Genomic DNA, 18,391 nt, shown 5'->3' on the forward strand with positions numbered 1-18,391 from the left:
GTAACAGGCCCTGATCTGAGCGAGAGCCAGGGGCCCCTCGCCTCTCCTCGAATCCACCTGCTCAGCACCATTCACACCCCCTTACTCGGGACCCATTAGCAGCTTCCAACACTCTGTTCCATCACTGAAAGCCTTCCAGCCCCGGGTTCCTGTCCCATTGCCTAGGACCCCTGTGCACACTGGCCAGCCCGGACCACTTGCCACATTTTCTTCTCTCTCTACCCACTCCCATTATCTAATGTCCAACTTAGCTCATAGGCCACCTCCTCTCTGAAGCCTTCCTAGCTTTCTGCCCAGGTGGAGGTCCTCCCTTCCCTGAACTCTCGGGAAACATTATCTGACAGCTCTTGTGGCCTGTGCCACATTCCCCTCATCCCCATGAGTAGTAAACTCCACAATATGAGGGAATACGACTATTTAGTGGGTGCCAGGTACAGGGCCAAGATCTTTACCTAAGTTGTCTCATTTAACCTTCCAACAACGGTAAGCTATAAGGTAGATGTAATTATCTCCATGAAGAGACAAACAAAAGGCAAACCCAGGTCCCTCTGACTCCCAAGCCACACACTTTCCTTGGCCCTATTGTGCCGCCTTGGTTTTTTAAGGAAATTTACATCTTAAGGGCAGGATCTTATTCATCTTTCCTCTTAAAATCAAGTTATCACCACATCTGTCCTTAAAGGGCGGGTAAGAGAGTGGCAGAAGGAAGAGAGGGGGAGGCCCCGTGTGCCAGGCACGGTCCACATGGGATTGTCTTTAATCTTCACAGCAGCTCTACCGAGTGGGGCTCATTATCCTCATTTTACAGATGAGGCAACTGAGCCTCCCAGGGTCACGCAACGTGCTCCACGACCGTCACTGTGAGTGGCAGCGCAGGCCTGCACTCCAAGCCCCTGCGCCGCGGTCTCAGCGCATTGCACGCCGAGGCAGGAATGAGCCTTCCCCGTGCCTCCCTCCAGTCGGGAAATGGGTCCACACGTGGCAGAGTCCAGTGACTTCTGTACTGAAATGTATTTTCTTACTGACTTCCATTGTGTAATTGGATCTGCATTCCCAGGAGTCGTAATTCTGGCCTCAAGACATAATTAAAAGCATACAGGAGTGCAGTGTATATTTTTAAAACGGCATCACTAGAGGAAAGCTAATGATTTTATGACACAAGAAAAGCACAACTATAAGGTCATCCCAGGAGCTGCCTTCCATCCCCACCCCCCAAAGTTGGAGGAAGATGGACCCTAACGCTCACCGAGGCCTTTCAAATCCAAGGGTAATTACGAACCACCAGGTGTAAGCCCTGTACTTCCAGGTGCTCTTTATCAGCGGCTTGCGCCTGTAGTCGTCTGTTTAGGGACTAACCTAATGTATGTTTTCAGAGTCCTTTGTGAGCTTTAAAGAGAAAGCTGGTCTTTTTGCCCCAGAGAAGCTTGGAGATCCTGTTCGTAATTTATTGTATGTTTCTTTAAATACAAAGTGGATTTCCTCTAAGAGGAACCCAGGGCAGCCCACTTAACACAGATCCCGTTAATAATGCAGTGGGACTTAAGGATTCGGGTTTTAAGTGGGCCGTGTACCCAGTAAAGAGAGATGGGTAAAGGCTCAGCCACCCTGTTCTTCTCACCCAACAGAGCCACCTTCCCCCTCCAGGGCCCAGGGACCCTTGGCCGCAGTCTGCTACTGGTTTTGCCAGGGTCTTGCCCCAGGGGGACAAAGACCATTGTCTGCGCTCCACACCCCACCCCCCTTTATTCCCTCGGGTTTGTTTATTCATTCATTCATTCATTCACTCGCTCACTCACTCACTCCCCCACTCACTCCCCTATCCATCCAGTCATTGAACACGTACCAAGGCAATTGGGATTCGGCAGTGAACAAGACGGAGTCTGTGCCCTCGGACTGGTCAGTCTGATGGGGAAGGCAGAGAGCAAGCGGACAGATGGGGCAGAGAGTGCCAGGTGCTGCGAGAGAGGAATATACCAAACCTGGCGGGGGCTCTGTGGATAGAGTGGTGCTCCCCAGGCAACTCGGAAAAGAGGAGAGAGGGCTGCATTGAACCTTAAAACTGCTATCGGTGGGGAGAATGTGGGTGCAAGTGTGTGGGAGCACGGAGAACTGTGGCATTCTAGACAGGACACAACTCAGTCCATTGATGAAAGACAGTGGAGGGGTGGAGAAGCTGTGAGTAGCTGTGGACCATGAGGATCATAAGAAACCACTTAAAAAAGATTCAGACTAAGGTTTAAAGAGCTGAGAATAGCTTAAGGAGCTATCTTTCCGAGGATGCACAGAGGGTGGGGAGAAGGAGTAAAAGCACAGGCTCTAATCCCACACATCAAACACAGTGGCAGGAGAGCAGCTGGGAGGCCTGGGCCCCAGCTCTCACAGGCTACAGGTTCTGAGGGCCTGACACCAGCCCTCAGCTTCAGAAGAAGACCCTCAGGGAAGGCGCAGCGGCAACTGGGGCTCCGTGGGCGAGTCTGCACTAGGTCTGGGATGTAGCCCCGGTCTCAGTGCCCAAGACATGAGTCCCAGGCCAGCCCAGTGTCCCTAGAATAAGGGGGCGGGGACTTTGCTCACATTGCCTCTCCAGTTGGAAACCCACCCCAAGCCCCAAATCACTGCTGTCAAAGTCCTACACATCCCTCAAGGCTCTGCTCTGATGCACCTTGCCCTTCTGAATGTGCTCCCCCACCGGCATGCATTCAGGACCATATGTCGTCCGATTCACACCCTGAACTGAAGTCACTCGTGTACCTCCTGGTGCCCTCAGTGGGCCCACGGCTCCCTGTGGGAGGCTCTACTGCTGACAGCGAGCTTCGCGTCCTTGAGTCTGCAGCCAGTAGTGGGCGGTCAAGTTGTGTTCTTCAAAAATGGCTTCCATAACCCCTCTGAGCATCTCTGTAGACACAGAGGATGCAGAGGACCCAGAGGTGTGAGGGGAGCAGAAAGGGGTAATAGCCAAGGGTCTGCATGCACCCCTTTTGGGCCCTCCTCAGTCCCCAGCGCCTGGGAGGCCCTCCGGAATTGTGTTTTCCCTCTGTTTGGGGTTGAGCCTGTATTTAGTCCCTAGAGGGACTGGCATTATTTTCCTCAAGGTTTCAAGGGGGTTGAAGAGCAGTTCATATTTCTCTGTTTGGCAAATAATCTGTCCCCTGCCTCTCCTCCCAGCAATCAGGAATCCCAGAAATTAAAGCCAGAGGGACTCAGGTTTCTTTCTGAGGAGGGGCCGAGGCACTGAGCCTGGGAAATCCGGCCAGGAGGTAGGAGTGTGGGTGGGGGGCACCAGACCTTGGGTTTTTTCGTGGGGAGAGAGGGGTAGTAAAAGAAGGAACCATCCTGGATAAAAAGCCCCATTACTCAGAGGGTAGGCTCAGGTTCCCCACCCAGGTGAGAATCCTTTCTTTCAAACCTAAGTTGGGCCCAGAGGACCAGCAGCAGCCATTCCCCTCCCTCCTGTGGACACGGTTCTCTTGGGGTTGGAAAGGAGAGAGAGCAGACGCCAGAGCTGTTTCTGTGCTGGCGAGGGGCAGGCAGGAGTGAGTCCCAGCTGAGAAAGGCAGGCCGGGCCCAGATGCCAGCAGACAGGGAGACGGAGCAGGGGGAGGGATGGAAATGAACCAGGCCTGTGAACAGAGGCTTGGAGATGGCCGGCGGGCGCTCGCGCTCAGAGCGGAGCTGACACCTGAATCTCCGCTTGCTTCCCCCTGGAGAACACTTTAATGAGGCTCACAGCTGTAATATCACAGAACGAGCATTAACAATGCTAATTACCTAAAGTTTAGCCAGAACATTCTCAACCCACCAGCCTGGGGAACACATTGTTGTTCTGGCCCCAGTAAAGGCAGTGCCTGGCTGAGGGTCCTGTTGAGGGAGGTGCCAGCAGAACACCTTGGTAGGCCAGGATGTGGGGGAGGAGGAGGCTGTGTGGGGAAGGGGGGAAGTGAGCACGGCAAGGTGCAGGGACCCCCAGGGGAGGAGGAAGTGAAACCTCCTTGTCACGATGGATGCTCCTCTGCTCTGCGTAAGAGAAACCAGGGGGAGAAGGCTGGGGGGAGGCTGCCCTTTCTCCCCTTTGGAGAAAGCTAGGAGCAGAGAAACTTCGTCCATTTTTACCTGGCAGACAATGATGGGGTCTGGTGGCCACAGGGGACACCCCTTGAGCCCCTCCTGCCATGTAGCCCCCAAAGTGGTTTAAAATTGTTGCCTTTTTTTAAAGCATTAGAACCAGCACTGTATAAAACCAGAGTTGGAAGATAAAGATAAAACCAGAGTTGGAAGTTGGAGCTCAGGAATGTTCCTTCCACCCTGGTACCCCAAGGTCTCTGGGCCCCAAAGTCCCTCCCGTCAGCCTAGGCCTCTGCAAAATCTCCTTGGCCAACCAGCATTGTAGAGCAACCTGACCCTCTAGCTTCGTTTTGTCTGGCATTTAAAGCATGGCATTCGAAGGGGCTGTATAGGGAGGGGCTGTGTCAGACGGCCCCAGGGCCTCTGACACAGGTGAGCTTGGGTGCAGCTGGGGCAGCGCAGGGACAGCCCTGGGTGCTCGCATTCAAATCCACCCAAACCAGCCTCGGTCTAGGGCTGGCTTTATAAAAACTCATGCTTGTACCTACAAATGCCCAAAATGACCCACCTTGATAACATAGGACCCAGAGCTCCTTACTCCTCTCCCGTGTCCTTTCTGCCCCCCAAGAAGGGAAACCACATTATAGATCTGCCACAAGGCCACTCCCTTAGACTCTCTGTAACAAGGGTGCTGTCCCATCGGTCCTGTCCCTTCTTCTTTGTACCACCCCCCCCCAACACACACACTTTTTCTTCTCCCCAAGGGAAAAACAAAGGAAATCCATTCTGCTCTGAGTTTGCTGGAACATCATCTGGGTCCCTCTAGTGTGGCCCCCCCGTGTGACTTGACTCCCCGGTCTGGCCTGTGTTAGATAACTCTCCCAGGCTCAGTCTCCCTTGCGTATCTCTTGCCCTCCTCCCCCCAAACCCTCGCAGCAATGGGGGGAGGGGTTGACATGCAGATGCAAAGGGGGGTTCCCTGGGGTCGGAGTGGAAACATCACAGCCTTCCACACACAAGAAAGGCCTGTGCGTGGGTGTCTGTGTGGTCTCTGCCGTGAGCCTAAGTCCCCCCACTGCCGGAATGAGCAGCTCAGAACCACCAGCCAGGCTCCCACCTGGACTTTCTGCTCTGGCGCCTGGGTGGGGATGTGGCTCCTTCTGTAGAGATGGCTCAACAACCTGCTCAATGGCCCGTGTCTGCAGCAACAACCAATGGCTCCTCTGCTGGAAATAACAACCCATATTATGCTTCAGAAAGGAAAGGCTGAAGTCACGCAGTGACTGTTGAGGAGCAGGGGAGCACTTACTAAAAGAGGGACCAAAAGCGATCTGGCATTTCTCTGTTGCCATATCCACCTATGTCTTCCTGAGAGGCCCAGGTAGGTTCCCACTGAAAGCACACACACTGAGACCACAAGTCCCTGCACTGGTTCCAGCTCCCCCAGTTTCCTCGGTGCCCCCATCCACCACGTGCTGTGCCATTACCTGCCTGATTTGTTAGCCCCACGAGGATGGGGTGGGGCCTTGTCTTCCCTGCTACATTCCCAGTGTCTAGCACATAGGAGTGGCTTTATTTACTAATTTAACTTAAATTTATTTATGGACAACTGACTCCTAGCTTTCATCCTCGAGAGACCAATTCCTGCATGGCCTGGGAGCCCTGCCCCAGGAAGCTGTTCCCTTAAGGTGGATGCTAAGCAGGCTCGGGGACTCTCCGGGCAGATGTGTCCTCTGTGGAGCCCTCTGCTCCTTGCCCAGGGTGCCCACCATCTCACTGCCTTTAATGGAAGGTTGTTTCTGACGGAGAGGGAAGGAGCAATGACTCAGCTGCCTTCTAGATGGGTCCTGAGCCTCAGATCTTTCTCCCCCGCCTCAATCCCCCACCTCAGCTGTGAGTCACCTCTGAATCATTGGCCTCCCCTCCCCCGGAAGCTCCATGGGTTCTCTTCAGAATGCCCTGCCGTCTTCCCAGAGGGGTGTCAGGTGAAGCTCTTGGCTGGGCTGCCCTTGATACCCACGAAAGCTGCTGTGATGGCGGCTTCCCAGGAGCTTGTGTGGATGTCGGGGTCAGAGTTCCATCACCAGGAGCAACCGAGACCTGGAATGTGTTGCTCCCGCAGTCTCCTCGCAAACGTGGAAGCACCAGCAGCTCTCTGAAGCCTGACACACATGCACACATGTGCTCACACGCACACGCACATGGCACTCACACGTGTAGTCTCACCACACCCCCCACAGGGCAAGGCTCTACTTCCACAGGATCTATACATGTGCAATTGATTTTTTTAGACTGGCAGTGGGGGAGGGGGCAATAACCAAAAGTTCCAGAGAGTTTTAAAGACTTTTATTTGTTTACACATTCTCTAAATTGCAGACAAAAAAAGATTTGCTACATAGGTCGTCAACACTGCTAGCCAACCACAGAACAAGGTACTAACCACAGCAAGGAAGGGACGGGCCTGCGACTTAGTCTGTGATCGAGCAAGGGCCCCACAGAGGGGCTGGGATGTCCAGGATTCCAAAGACAAAGGCTGACCAATGCCCGTCTCAAGGTGGCCGCAGGTCTTGACCTCCCCATGCCCCAATCCCAGAGGCTGGGCAGGACAGCAGCAAAGGCAGGTCCTGGTTCAAGGGCGGGCGGCCCTTCCAGCCAGCCCTCTGAATAAAGCCATTGACCCTGTCTCCGGGCAAGTCCTTGTTGGTGAGTCCAAATCCAGATGTGAGCTGCTTCCAACCCGGAGATCTTCCTGGAGACTTTCCCGGGAAACCAGCTCCCCGGGAAGTCACAGAACCTGCGCGTCCTCTCAGGGCAGGGGGACATGTGACAGGGCCTCATCTCCAAGACCGAACCGCTGAGAGATCTCGATACGTCCCTTACACAGGGCAGACACATCACAGCACTTTCCACATCAGGAGCCACAGGAGCATGGGGACTGGACACCCCCCGAAGACAGGGGCAGAGGGACACACACCTACAGACTGCGACCATAGTTACATCACATGTCAAAGACTTAGTTGGGGGGGAGGAGGAGTGGGGGCTTTTGTCTGTCACCATGGTTGCTTTAGAGAAGGCAGTGGAAGTGTGTTCCTCAGACCAGGACACACACTTCCCAAGTCTGTACCCTTCTCTGACCTCGTGAAAGCTGCGCCTGCTCAGTCCTGGGCACTGTCTGAATTCCCCAAGCAGCTCAAGGCAAAACCTCTCAGTTGTCCAATCAGCAGGAGGCAATGTGGTGATGGATCCCAAGGTCCAATGGGAAGGGAGTTCAAGGGGGTCTGAAAGGAGGACCCTTGTCAGGAGACAGTTCTGTTGCAAGAGGTCAACTACCCTGGCCATTCTTTATGACTGAGAGTTTCAGGGAGAGTTGGAGCATGGGGCGAAAGAGACAAGCTGGAATGATGAGGATGTGCTGGACAAATGGCTTCCCTCTCACGCCCACACCTGGAAGAAGCGACCCCAAGCTTGCATCATGTCTACGGGTCTAGAGACATAAATGGAGACGTGGCAATCAGCGGTTGCTGGGCCATTTCTAAGGGCCTCCTTCCCAGCCTCCACCCACAGCAGTCGGGGCAGTTGCTGAGGCTGTGAGGCATCAGGGCATCAGGGTCGATTCAGCAGCTGGGACAGGACAGTGATGGCTAACCGAACCCCTCCCAGCCTCCTCGCACTCTGGCTCCACTGGAGGGCTCCCCTGCCCTGCACAAGTCCGCAGAGGCAGGGGCTTCCTGGTGCAGCACCGGGGTCTCCTTCTGAGGACCTCTCCGTCTTTTCCACCCCAGGGCCCAAAGCCCACCCAGAGGGACCCCAGGGTTCATATGTGGTGGGAGCCCTCACCAAAGCTCCCAGAACCAGCCTCTCCCTGAGGAGGAAGAGGCAGCTAGAAGAAAATCCATTGCTTTGGGCTTCCTGCAGAGATGCCCTGTTTCTTGGCTCTCAAAGGGGAATTTAGGGCAACTGGGCTTTAAGATTGCCCTCAGTCAAAACTCACTTGGACAAGGGGGAGCAGGCCCTCCTCTTGAACGGGGGGGGGGGGGGGGGGAGGGCGCTGAGTGATATAGACAGGCCAGTCCCTCCTGTAGGTCTCCATTTCCTCATTGGCCCGGTGGGTCAGGATCCAGCTGGGAAGGGGTCTGAGCAGACTGTATTCTCAACCTGAGAGTCTGCTCGAGTGTCTGGGGGTCTAGGGGACCCTCCTAGAGCTCAGCACTTTGGGCCACCACAGTCCCCCTCCCTCATGGGGCCCGGGGGCCGGGGCTTCAGGTCCCAGGCTGGCTGCCTGTCTGGCCTGAATAGGATTCAAGTCAGATGACCTTTCCCTGTCTCCATCTGCCAGCACAGGAGACCAAGGGAAGCCAGGTCACTCTAAGGAGGCTTGGTTCAAAAGAACCTTGCCCACAGGCTTTCAAATGGAGGGGTGGGTTGAGCCCCAGAAGGCATTTTGGGTTCTCCAGCACTTTAAAATCAGACTCACAGCCAAGTATCATGAAAGCCTCACTTGCCTGACTCTCCACAAAGATCAGAATTCTACCTGCTGGAAACCATGCTCTGTCCAAGGGCCCTCCCCCGTAGCCTCCCCCACAGAGAAGCCAAAGGCTGCTTCAGGCCAATTCTGAGCTGACACCCACACAAGCAGATAGTTGCCCACCCCCAAGCTTTTAGCCTGAAAGCGAGCTCGGGGCGGCTTCTTCAGGGAATAGCTAGAAATCTGGCTGTGACATGTGCACAGAGGAAAGGGGTGAGGGAACAAATGGTTTGTTCTTGATGCTGCCAACACAGACAATGGGGAGTCTAGTGAGCATGAAGCTAGGATCTGAGGAGCACCTGGCCAAAGGTGGGCATGGGAAGTTTACTGGAACTGTCTCTGACATTGGGCTGCCTCCCTCACACACCCACACACCCTGCCAGAAACGCCCTACCCAGCTGAGACAGCCCGGCTGGGGACTCCGTGGAACCCACCAATCTGTGCATGAGGACCCAGCCCCACCAGTCCCCGTCTCTGTGTTCTCCAGTGGGGACCAGACAAGACCATCATATGAATTGCTTCCCAGGTCTGATCAGGCCCTGCAAATGGCACCTGCCTGCCCACCACCCCAAGAGTCCAAAAGTGCCAGGTAGGGGCCCAGGCTCAGGTTCCGTTTGGCTGATGTCACACTCCAAGCCAGGTGCCTTCATCATCTCAATGTTCGCCTTCCTGTTAAGGATGTTCATCTCCCAAGGGCAGCCAGAGTTTGGGAAAACATGAAAGCAACTAGGCTGAGGTCAAGTGTGTTCTCTCCAGCCCCCAGAGGGTGGAAATATCCAGATGCTTGAGGCTGCTCATCTTCTCCTGCCGAACATGCAGCAGAGAGATGGAGATACACACATACCTTCCCGATGGCACGCTACCAGACATATGATCAGGATGCCATGGGAGAGCGTGATTTTAGGACTGCAAAGCAATTTGAAGGTTGGGCCAGGATGTGGTTTATTCCTCCAGCCCCTATGGGATCCAGAGCACGAAGTCTATGCCCCTGCCAAATGTTTTAGCCAGGACCAGCCTTCCCAGCAATTCCCTCACAGAAGGCAAGAAATGTCCTCCAGGGAGGAAAGCGCCCAGAGTGCGAAAACATGGCAGATGAGTGGTGGGCAACTAGGATGGACACCCCTCCCTTCCCTGGCCAGAGGCACAAATACTCCCTAAGCATCTGACCATTTATTGCCAAAGCGTGATTTTGCTTTCCCAGATGACATAGGACCAGATGCATCAGTTTGCCAGGACTCTGCCTCCCTACCCGCCTCTCTCCAGCCACCTGCTCCCCACCTCCTCTGCTCTGAGATCTGTATTTTCATACAGCTCTCACTCACATATTATCTAGCAGTGTCTTGTCTTTTTTTCTAGTATCTAATTTAGGCCTCTTCAACTACATGGTGAAAACGTGCAGGGGGTAGATTTGCTTTCCCTTTTGTGCCACTGTTTCTCCCCACCCCCAACTCCACCTGTGGCAGGAGGAGAGGGACAGGTGCAGGGAGTGCAAAGGCAGGGTAAGGAAGAGGAGAACCAAGGTCTTGGGTGGGGAATAAACACAAAAAGGCAAAGTCAACACAAATCACACCCCCAATTCTACACAGAAAGTCTCTGTGTCCCTTCAATAGAAAGTAGAATCAAGACCCTTTTCTCCTCAAGTCCCCAACTATTACCCAAGGTCTTCGTCCGAAGCAGCAGACATGACAGGGAGAGAAATCAAAGAGACCTTGCAGCCAGAGGCTTTCCAAACACAAGGCTCTGCACAACTCTGTGGGGTTGTGCAGGGCTGAGAGTTGGGGGAGCCACCGGGGGGACCTCAGGAGACATGCATCTTGTCTGGAAGCTCCCGGTTCTGGGCAGGTTCTCCCTCTCCTCCTGGAGCCACACACAAGGTCCGCTCTCATTCATTAAGCAAGGTGTGTGTGTGTGCGTGCACATGCGTGGGCACGTTCCTGTTGACATCATCAATATTAAGGGTGTTGATGGAAATAATAGACACAGAGAGGCGGGCACATGAGAAGCAGTGTGTGTAAGCATAGCCTGGGGAGGTTACTAAGGGAAAATGTAGGTCCCAGCGGCTCTCGCGCCTCCCCCATTTTCTACAGGGACCACTTACCCCCTCCCTCCCCACCCCAGTGGTGTTTGTTTGCCAGACTGGGCTGGTGCCATCCTGAATGGCCACTTTGCTCACTGCCTGGGCTAGAGGTCGTTCTTTGTAATTATATCTCTGTCAGAGGGTCCTGGCTGCCCGCCAGCCCTGGTTCCTGCCTCCCTCTGGCCTGCCCTGGGAAATGTCACCATCAGCACAAATACTTCCTTCTCCTGGTGGGGCCAAAGAGGGGGAGACCCTGCAGTGACCCTCATGCAAGGCACTGGAGCCAAGGGAGGGAGGGTGTTGGGAACAAAGAGACTGGGACCATGGGGCATTCCCGTGCCCTGTGACCCCTCTTACACACCTCACATCCTCGCAGGACCCTGGAGAGTGACCTCAGGTCTCAGCCATCTGAGGGGACACAGCCAGGGGCACTCAGCCCAGAAAAAGTCTTCCCTGGGAACCTACCCACTTCCAATTTTTCCCCTCACACAGGGAGCATTCCTTCTGGGAAACCAACCAACTGGATGAAGCCCAGGCAAGGCCCCAATCCCCCCACCCTCAGTTTCCTGAAGGTCCTTCCTCTGGGTCTCTTCCCAGCAGCCTGGGCTGGAAGGACAGAGAGGGTGCCACACAGCCGAGCCTTCCTGCGAACAGCCGCTGAGATGCTCAAAGGAAGCTCCCCTCCATCCACCTGGGACTAGGTCATCCTCCCCCAGGCAGGGGCCCTGAGCAGTGGGCTCGGATTTCTGTCTTCCTGCGCCTTCCTCCCTCTCAGAACCTCAGCTGTCCCCCCACAGGGGGTCTCCGCCACCTTAGGAAGGACCCAGCTTCCCCAGGGGTCAAAGATTCTCTTGTAGCCGACCCAAAGGCCCTGAACTAACCCATCGGTTCCGCTGCTTTTACAATGTGGAAGGGGTGTCAAACTCATTTTCACCAGGGGCCACGTCAACCTCACGGTTGCCTTCAAAGGGCCGAATGTAATTTTAGGACTGTATACATGTAACTACTCCTTAACAGTTAAGCGAGAGCTGGGCGCTGCCACCGGTAGAAACAAGGTGCTGGGCTGGACAAAACAAAGTGGAGGGCAGGGTTCGGCCCACAGGCCTTGTGTTTGCCGCCTGTGGTCTACATCCAGGGCTGGCAGCTGTGGCCCCCGGCAGAGAATCATGAAAAGACCCTGAGCCCTATGTTCAGGAACAGAGAAGGGCGCCCCAACGCAGCCAACTGCAGAGCTGCCACTCTGACCACTGACCCGGGAGACCCAAGGAAACAGCAGGGCCGCAGGGTGGGGTGGGTCACTTGTGGGCCTGAGGCAGTTGAAGTATCTGTAGCTTTCTACCATCTCCCCCCAAACTCATCTGGTATCCAGATGAAATTAGGCTGATGTGAAAACCAAAAGCATCCTTTGGGGTGGGAGTAAGACTCCAAACAGGGAAACACTCAAGGGGAGGACGAGGAGCCTGATGCACTTTGCCAGGGGGTGGGGAGGCAGGACTGGCCAGGTCCCCCCCTCTTCACTTCCCAGCTGCTGGCCTCCTGGGCATGGGGACTGGGGAAGCTCCTGGGCCCGTCCCCTCCGGTAGCAGTGCCCGGGAACCCTCCACTTCCCCAGGCTGCTGGCTCGGACCTAGCCAAGCTTTTGCTGCCATCTCTTCTCCCACCAGCCCCCTCTGCCCAACCAGACCAGGAGGGACCTGGCAGCTTATCTCAGAGTCAGAGGACACATTCCCGGTGGGAGTGGGATAATCCACAGGGGTCCAGCCATAAGACCCTCTGTCCCTCCCAACATCCAGCCAGGTGAGGGGCACTGCTTCTGCCTAATTCACCCTCGGAAGCCCCCAATAGGGAGCTGGAGGCCAGGGGTCCCCAAAAAAGAGGGGTCTGGCTTGGTGTCCAGAACTGAGCAAAAAATGGGTTGTAATAATTCTTCCTCCCCGCCCCATGCCCTCCAGAACTTCCTCCTCAAGGGGAAACCGGGTTTCTGGCCCCTTGTCAAGTGCCCCCTTCCTCCTTCCCTCGCCAGGGGCGTGAACCTACTGCAAATGACCGATGTGCAGCTACAGGAAGGGCCAGGCACGGCCTGTCATGGCCTCCTCGGGGAGAGTGGGAGCGTGGCTCTGGCCCAGTCACCCTGTCCTCGGGGTGTGACGCAGGGACACTGGAGGAGGGCCCTGCAGTGGGCAGCAGGGAGGGCGAGAGGAAGGGAGGCTGCTGGCCCAGCACCCGCACAGCAGAGAACAGGCCTGTGGGGCAGAGCGGAGGTCCTGGGGCCCCCACCCCCACATACTTGGGACTCAGAGAGGAAACTAGGGGCCCCTCTTTTCTGAGCCCCCAGGCCTCAGGTTGCCAGTGGCCTTCCTTCAAAAACACAGAGGAGCATAGGTCGGTCTCCTAAATTTGACCCCTTGGGAAAGCAGTAATAATCATCTCATGTTTCTTCCTTAAACTCTCTGAACCTTTTAAGGGGAGGGCCAAAGGAGCTGTGCTCTGTTCGAAGCACGAAGAGGAACCTGCACCATCAGTGTAAACTCTCCAGGGTATCATGAACCATCACTAAGAAACCCTAATGCTCCCTCCACCTTAAAGTCTGTTACCTTCCCAGCTCTGAAGGAATCTGGCCCCCTCCCCCACCCCTCCCCACCCCCACTGGTCAGCTGGTTCAGTCAGTGAGCTGAGCCTGGGGAGAAGCTTCTCTCTAGCCTGCCTGGCCCTGGGGTGATGACAGGCGCAAGGGAGCCTGGGCACCTGTGGGCTCCTGCCTCAGGTGCCTCCCATGAGCCAGCAGGGAATTGAGAAGGAAAGCTAGAACATGTGTGCATGCATCTCCCAGCAGGAGCCTAGTCTCTTCCCTCACAACGTTGCCTGCATTTGCTGCAGGCCCAAACAACAGTGTTTCAAAAACACCTACAGGAAACAGAGGGTTTCCACTTCCGGCGTGGACCCGGCAGCCTCACCTTCTCTGCTTGGCAGGAGTCACATCGGAGTGAAACTGAGGCACCCTGGCTGCTCCAAAGGTCTGAGCTGGGAGTCAACAGCATCATTGTCTCCCTTGGTGGCCTTTGTACGCAATGATAAGAGCTACTATGCTGTGAGGACCTTAGTGCCAGGCCCGCTGCCAGGGCCTTCACAAGCATCACCTCGAATCCCTGTAACAACCTGCTGGGCAGGCCACATCTCCCCACCGTGCAGATGTGGAAAATGAGGCTCCAAGAGATCAAGTCGTTTCCCCAGTGTCAACCAGCTAGAAAGTAGTGGAGCGAGGCTTTAAACCAAAAATGTTAAGTGAGTGTTTCCCTGGACTGAATTATAGCTGTCAGCAGAAGTCAACGCCCCGTGCCAGGCTGCACTGCTCTAGCAGAGGAAGTATCTCGAGTAACTTCATTCTCAAGTCCCCACCCGGAGGCTGAATCCCTCATCTCCCACCACAGACAGACCTTGCAGAGTCACAGTCTCCTTGTCCCATTTGGCCTAGTGGCCCTGACCGCAGGCAGCACGGCCCTTAAAACATAACCCCCCTTTGGTCAAAATGGAGATTCTAAGAAGGCATCTAGCCTTGGCTAACTCACACTGGAAAGGGGGCATAGAAATTATTTGGAGTCCCTGCATGACAAGCACTGCTTTCCAGTGGTTATTTGTCACATCATGCTTTTTAGGTCTCCCAGCGTGGCTGTGGAATAGGCAGGGCGAGTAGTATTATCTGCATTTCACAGGTGGGCAGACTCAGGTTCAGAGATGTTGAGTGACCTGCCCAAGGTCACACAGCTACTCAACGCCAGAGGCAAAACTAAAACCCTAATTATCCATGTGCACCCTATGATTCTGACTCATTCTCTGGGGCTCAGAGAAAGACCAATATGGAGTTTAATGTCACCTTCTTTTTTCCAGTGCAGAACGGGTGACACATGTGACTGTGTCTGCTTACGTGCCCTGAAAGTGCCGTCCCATGGGCTGCTTTGCAAGCCCCACCTTCCAGATGGGGAGACTGAGCTGTCAGCGCCTGGGGGGGGTGGGGGGGGGGTGGCGGGCATCCTGCTGGGAGTGAAGGTGGGAAGGGAACTCTGGGCCTTCCCACTGTCCTTCCAAAGCCTGAGCACCCCGCCACTGTGGCAGGGTACAGCACCCTCCTTGTCTGCATGGCTCATTCCCGCCTGGACTCTTCGGAGGGCAGCCAGCGTGGCTGGAGGTAGGCCAGGGCCTCCCCCGGCATCTGTGTTTAGGTGGGGACAGATCTGTACACACTCCAACGAGGGCCCTTCAAGTAGTAGGGCCACAGTTTGGGGTTTCAGATTTGCTTTTTTAACTTTTAAGCCATTGTAGTATTTGGGAATATTTCGGTAACTTTTTTTCCTAAAATTAAGTTGAAGTGATTTTCAAACCCAATAATTGGCCTTTCAGGACACCCCGCTTTGGGTCTGGGGGTGGGGGTAGAGAGCCAGAGCAGTCGGGAGAATGTGTCCCTCTGATGTGACGCCCTCCTGAGTAAACAAACGGTGTGACAACACAACACAGGAGCTCTCTAGCTCTCCTGGGCCTCCAGCATCCAGATCAGGCTCGCCAGCCAGCAGGGGAAGGGGCTGTCTTATGAGAGAGACCAAACCCCATCTGGCCAGGGCCCTTTAAATGAGGTCATTACGTATGCGTGTAGCGCACTCCAAGGCCACAGGCCCCTGCAGCAAAGTGACCCCCTTCTCTTGCCACAGGTCACTCGGCAAAGAACTGAGGGAGACCAGCACAGCTTGGCTCCATGCCAGGCTGCCCTGGGTCCCCTGGCCAAGAGCAATTAGCCAGGGAGGAAGGCTCTCGCCAAGTTGCAGAGTGAACACCGCAGCGGGCTGAAGTGGCCCAACTAGCCCCCCGCCTGCAGGTCTCCAGGGGCTTCTTCAGGAGCTGAAGGGCTAAAAATAACCTCGGCCTTTGTTGTAAGCAGCCGGACCACAGAGATGGCGCTGACTTCAGGGAAGCCGAGCATGCGCAAGGGTCCCACTCACCGAGACCTGCCCTTTGGGCAAATGATTTTTCCAGAAATGTGTCAGTTATTGTGTGCTGCTGCTGTTGCCACTGCTATTGAGATTCAAAGACAGCCCAATCCGCTCCAGCCCATGGGGTTGACTTCCAACACAGACTGCTCGCAATCTGCGCCTTCCCACCTCTTTCTTCTCCGATACATTAAAAAAAAAAAAAAAAAAAGGCAAGCGTCCATCCGTACTGGGGAGCTTGGGAGACAAAAGCAGCCCTCAAGCGGAGGGTGCTGCATCGCTTGATCGTAAGTAATCACATCACCCCGATCATTTCTTCAGGTGACAATCACCTCTCCCCACTCCTAAAATCTCCAGAGTCAGGTCTCAGAAGACAAGGGCAGACATACATTTCATGGAAGGAAGAAATTACTCGAGAAAGGGGAATTCACAGCGTCATCAATACTGAAGAGTCTCTCGAAGCTGCAGTCCTTTCTACCAACATTTGCAGTTTGACTGGGCGGTCCTCTCCACTCACCTTCCTGGTTCTTGAGCGCCACCAGGGAAAGCTCCAGACCCAGGCTGGCTGGAAGGCAGAGTCTTAACACCTTTCTCTGCCCAGAGGCTGTGGCCTGTCTCATCTCTGGGGCACTCCAGTTCTGAAGGTGAAGGGACAGCATAGCCTTGTCCCTTGTAAAATCACCCCTGATGGGTAACAAATGCTTATCGGCCACTGTGGGGCCTCAGAACTGTCTTCAGAATGTCTCCTCCCACCCCTCAGTGCCTCTGCTTCCCTCCCCAGCCCCATCAAGAGGCCACCCTGGCTATGGTGCCCCTGGCTATCTGCTGGGGGTCCAGAAAGCAGCTCTTCCTCTTCACAGAGACCACAGCACAAGGAGCGATTTTCACTGTCAAGATGGCCTCCAGGCTCTGAGCCTAGAAGTTTCCAGGGAGGCTTCTAATAAATAACAACTTCTTTACAGCCCTTTGTTCCTCTGCTGATTTCAGGATGAAGAGTCTATGCTGGAGGCAGGAGGCTGTGAGAAGGTTTCTTAGAACACAACGGATAGAAAACACCAAACTACACGTGAACAACAGATGTGTGGTCACAAAACACTGTCCTTTACGATGGGCGCCAGTGAGGGCCGCGGTGCCAAGGCAAACAGGAGAGCGTTCTGCAGGGCAGGGGCAGGGCTGTCCTTCACAAGGGCGAGACCCTTCCAGGGGAAACATGGAGGGGCTAGCTGGAGTGTGGGAGCCTGTAGGTGGAGGGGGGGGTCCTTGCCCCCCTGGCCCCACGTTTCCAGGCCCTCTGTGATCACTGGTTTTCCTTACAGGTGGTCTGTCTGCAAACAGGGGAGCAGGGGCTCGATCTGGATTGAGCTGGGCTGGTTGGACCTCTCCAGCAGCAAGTCACCTGCTGTGAGCTGGCGACCTAAGCTTGGCAGCCGAAGGCTGAGGCTTTTTCTTTGAGCAGTTCCCAGCATAAGTGGCAGCTCCAGCTTCCTACAGGAAATAAGATGGCATTATTAGCAGCACCACTCCCAACCCTCAAGCCCCACCCCTGGGGTCCTAACTTCTTGTAAGCCCTGTTTTCTTTTGACGTTCACAATTCAGAGACCAAGTCCCAGTCCTGAAAACATGCTGGCGTCTGCAGCTCAGCAGCCTGTTAAGTGCGGCTCAGAAAACAGTCAGTGTTCGGCGATGATTGGGTGAACTGCCGTCCAGGCCCTCCCTCCTGGATCACGCCTTTAACCAGCACCGTGGGGCCTGAGCTCATTCCCCTGGAAGCTCATGCGTCCCGCCACCTCAGCCATGTGTCTGGGAAACATCTCTTGGGTCCTCAAGTTGAAATTTCAGCTGGATGAACTATGCCTCAGTTTCCTAATCTGTAAAATGGTAGTGGTCGTACCTACCTCGTAGGGTTGTGATGATTAAATGAGACAAGATATGAAAAGCCCTTAGCACAAGGCCTGCACCATAGTGAGGGCGCAGTAAGTGGTAGTGGTAGCTGCTGTTGTGAGTGTCGATCTCATTGCCATTACCTTCTGGGGGCTCAGCCACAGGGGGATTCAAACAGTACATGTGGTAGCCACGGTCACAGTCATCACAGAAGAGTAGCTGGTCCTGGTGGAATACAGAGTAGGTGGCAAAGAGGAGGGAGAGACTCAATTATTTAAGGCCAATGTCTGGGCCCTACCTACTCCACCAGTTCTATTTCCACAGATTGACCTCCATGGATGCCCCTTTCCAGACCCATTTTAGTCTCCACTGTCCACTGAATATGCCCTGTGCTTTGCCCACTCCTGGAATTTCACCATCTGCCTCTCCAGCTATGCAAATCCTACCCTTACTTTAGGATTCTGCTCAAATCATACCTCCTCCAAGAAGCCTTTCTTGACTACCACCTCACATCTAAACTAAAAGGAATTCATTATTCTTCTGAACGCCCACAGCCAGTAACTCTGTTTCTGTAAGGGCAGAAAACTAATTTATGCGTTTCTATATTCCCATGAAGATTGCCTAGCGCATAGAAAGTACTTTACACGCTTGAAGATTTTACTTGAATTCCTCTGCACATCACTCCTTCCATCTATGAAACATGCAAGGACCTGTTTCTTGGTGGTAACACCCACGACACCTCAGAAATATTTTAGGGTTTCATTATGCAAAGGTACAGAAATGCAAATGAAGCCGTTCTTCAGCTCCCCAAAACCTCAAGAGCTGCAGGCTGGAGCCCAGGTGAGAACAGGACCCTCCAGCTGTGATGTA

General features: G+C 54.5%; 1 protein-coding gene across 2 annotated transcripts in view; it reads right to left on the reverse strand.

The window, feature by feature from the left end:
- Positions 1–6,419: 6,419 nt before the first annotated feature.
- Positions 6,420–18,391, reverse strand: part of DPF3 (double PHD fingers 3) — a 237,036-nt gene continuing 225,064 nt past the window's right edge. For both annotated transcript variants that reach the window (XM_045201942.3, XM_045201944.3), the window contains 2 exons: positions 17,665–17,746; positions 6,420–17,125 (listed from right to left, as the gene is read on the reverse strand). In XM_045201942.3, the coding sequence (XP_045057877.1) occupies positions 17,055–17,125; positions 17,665–17,746 (153 nt within the window). In that variant the 3' untranslated portion in view covers positions 6,420–17,054. The remainder of the gene's footprint in view (positions 17,126–17,664; positions 17,747–18,391) is intronic.

The sequence above is a fragment of the Desmodus rotundus genome, chromosome 7, assembly GCF_022682495.2.
Source record: "Desmodus rotundus isolate HL8 chromosome 7, HLdesRot8A.1, whole genome shotgun sequence".
Classification (NCBI taxonomy): Eukaryota; Metazoa; Chordata; class Mammalia; order Chiroptera; family Phyllostomidae; genus Desmodus; species Desmodus rotundus.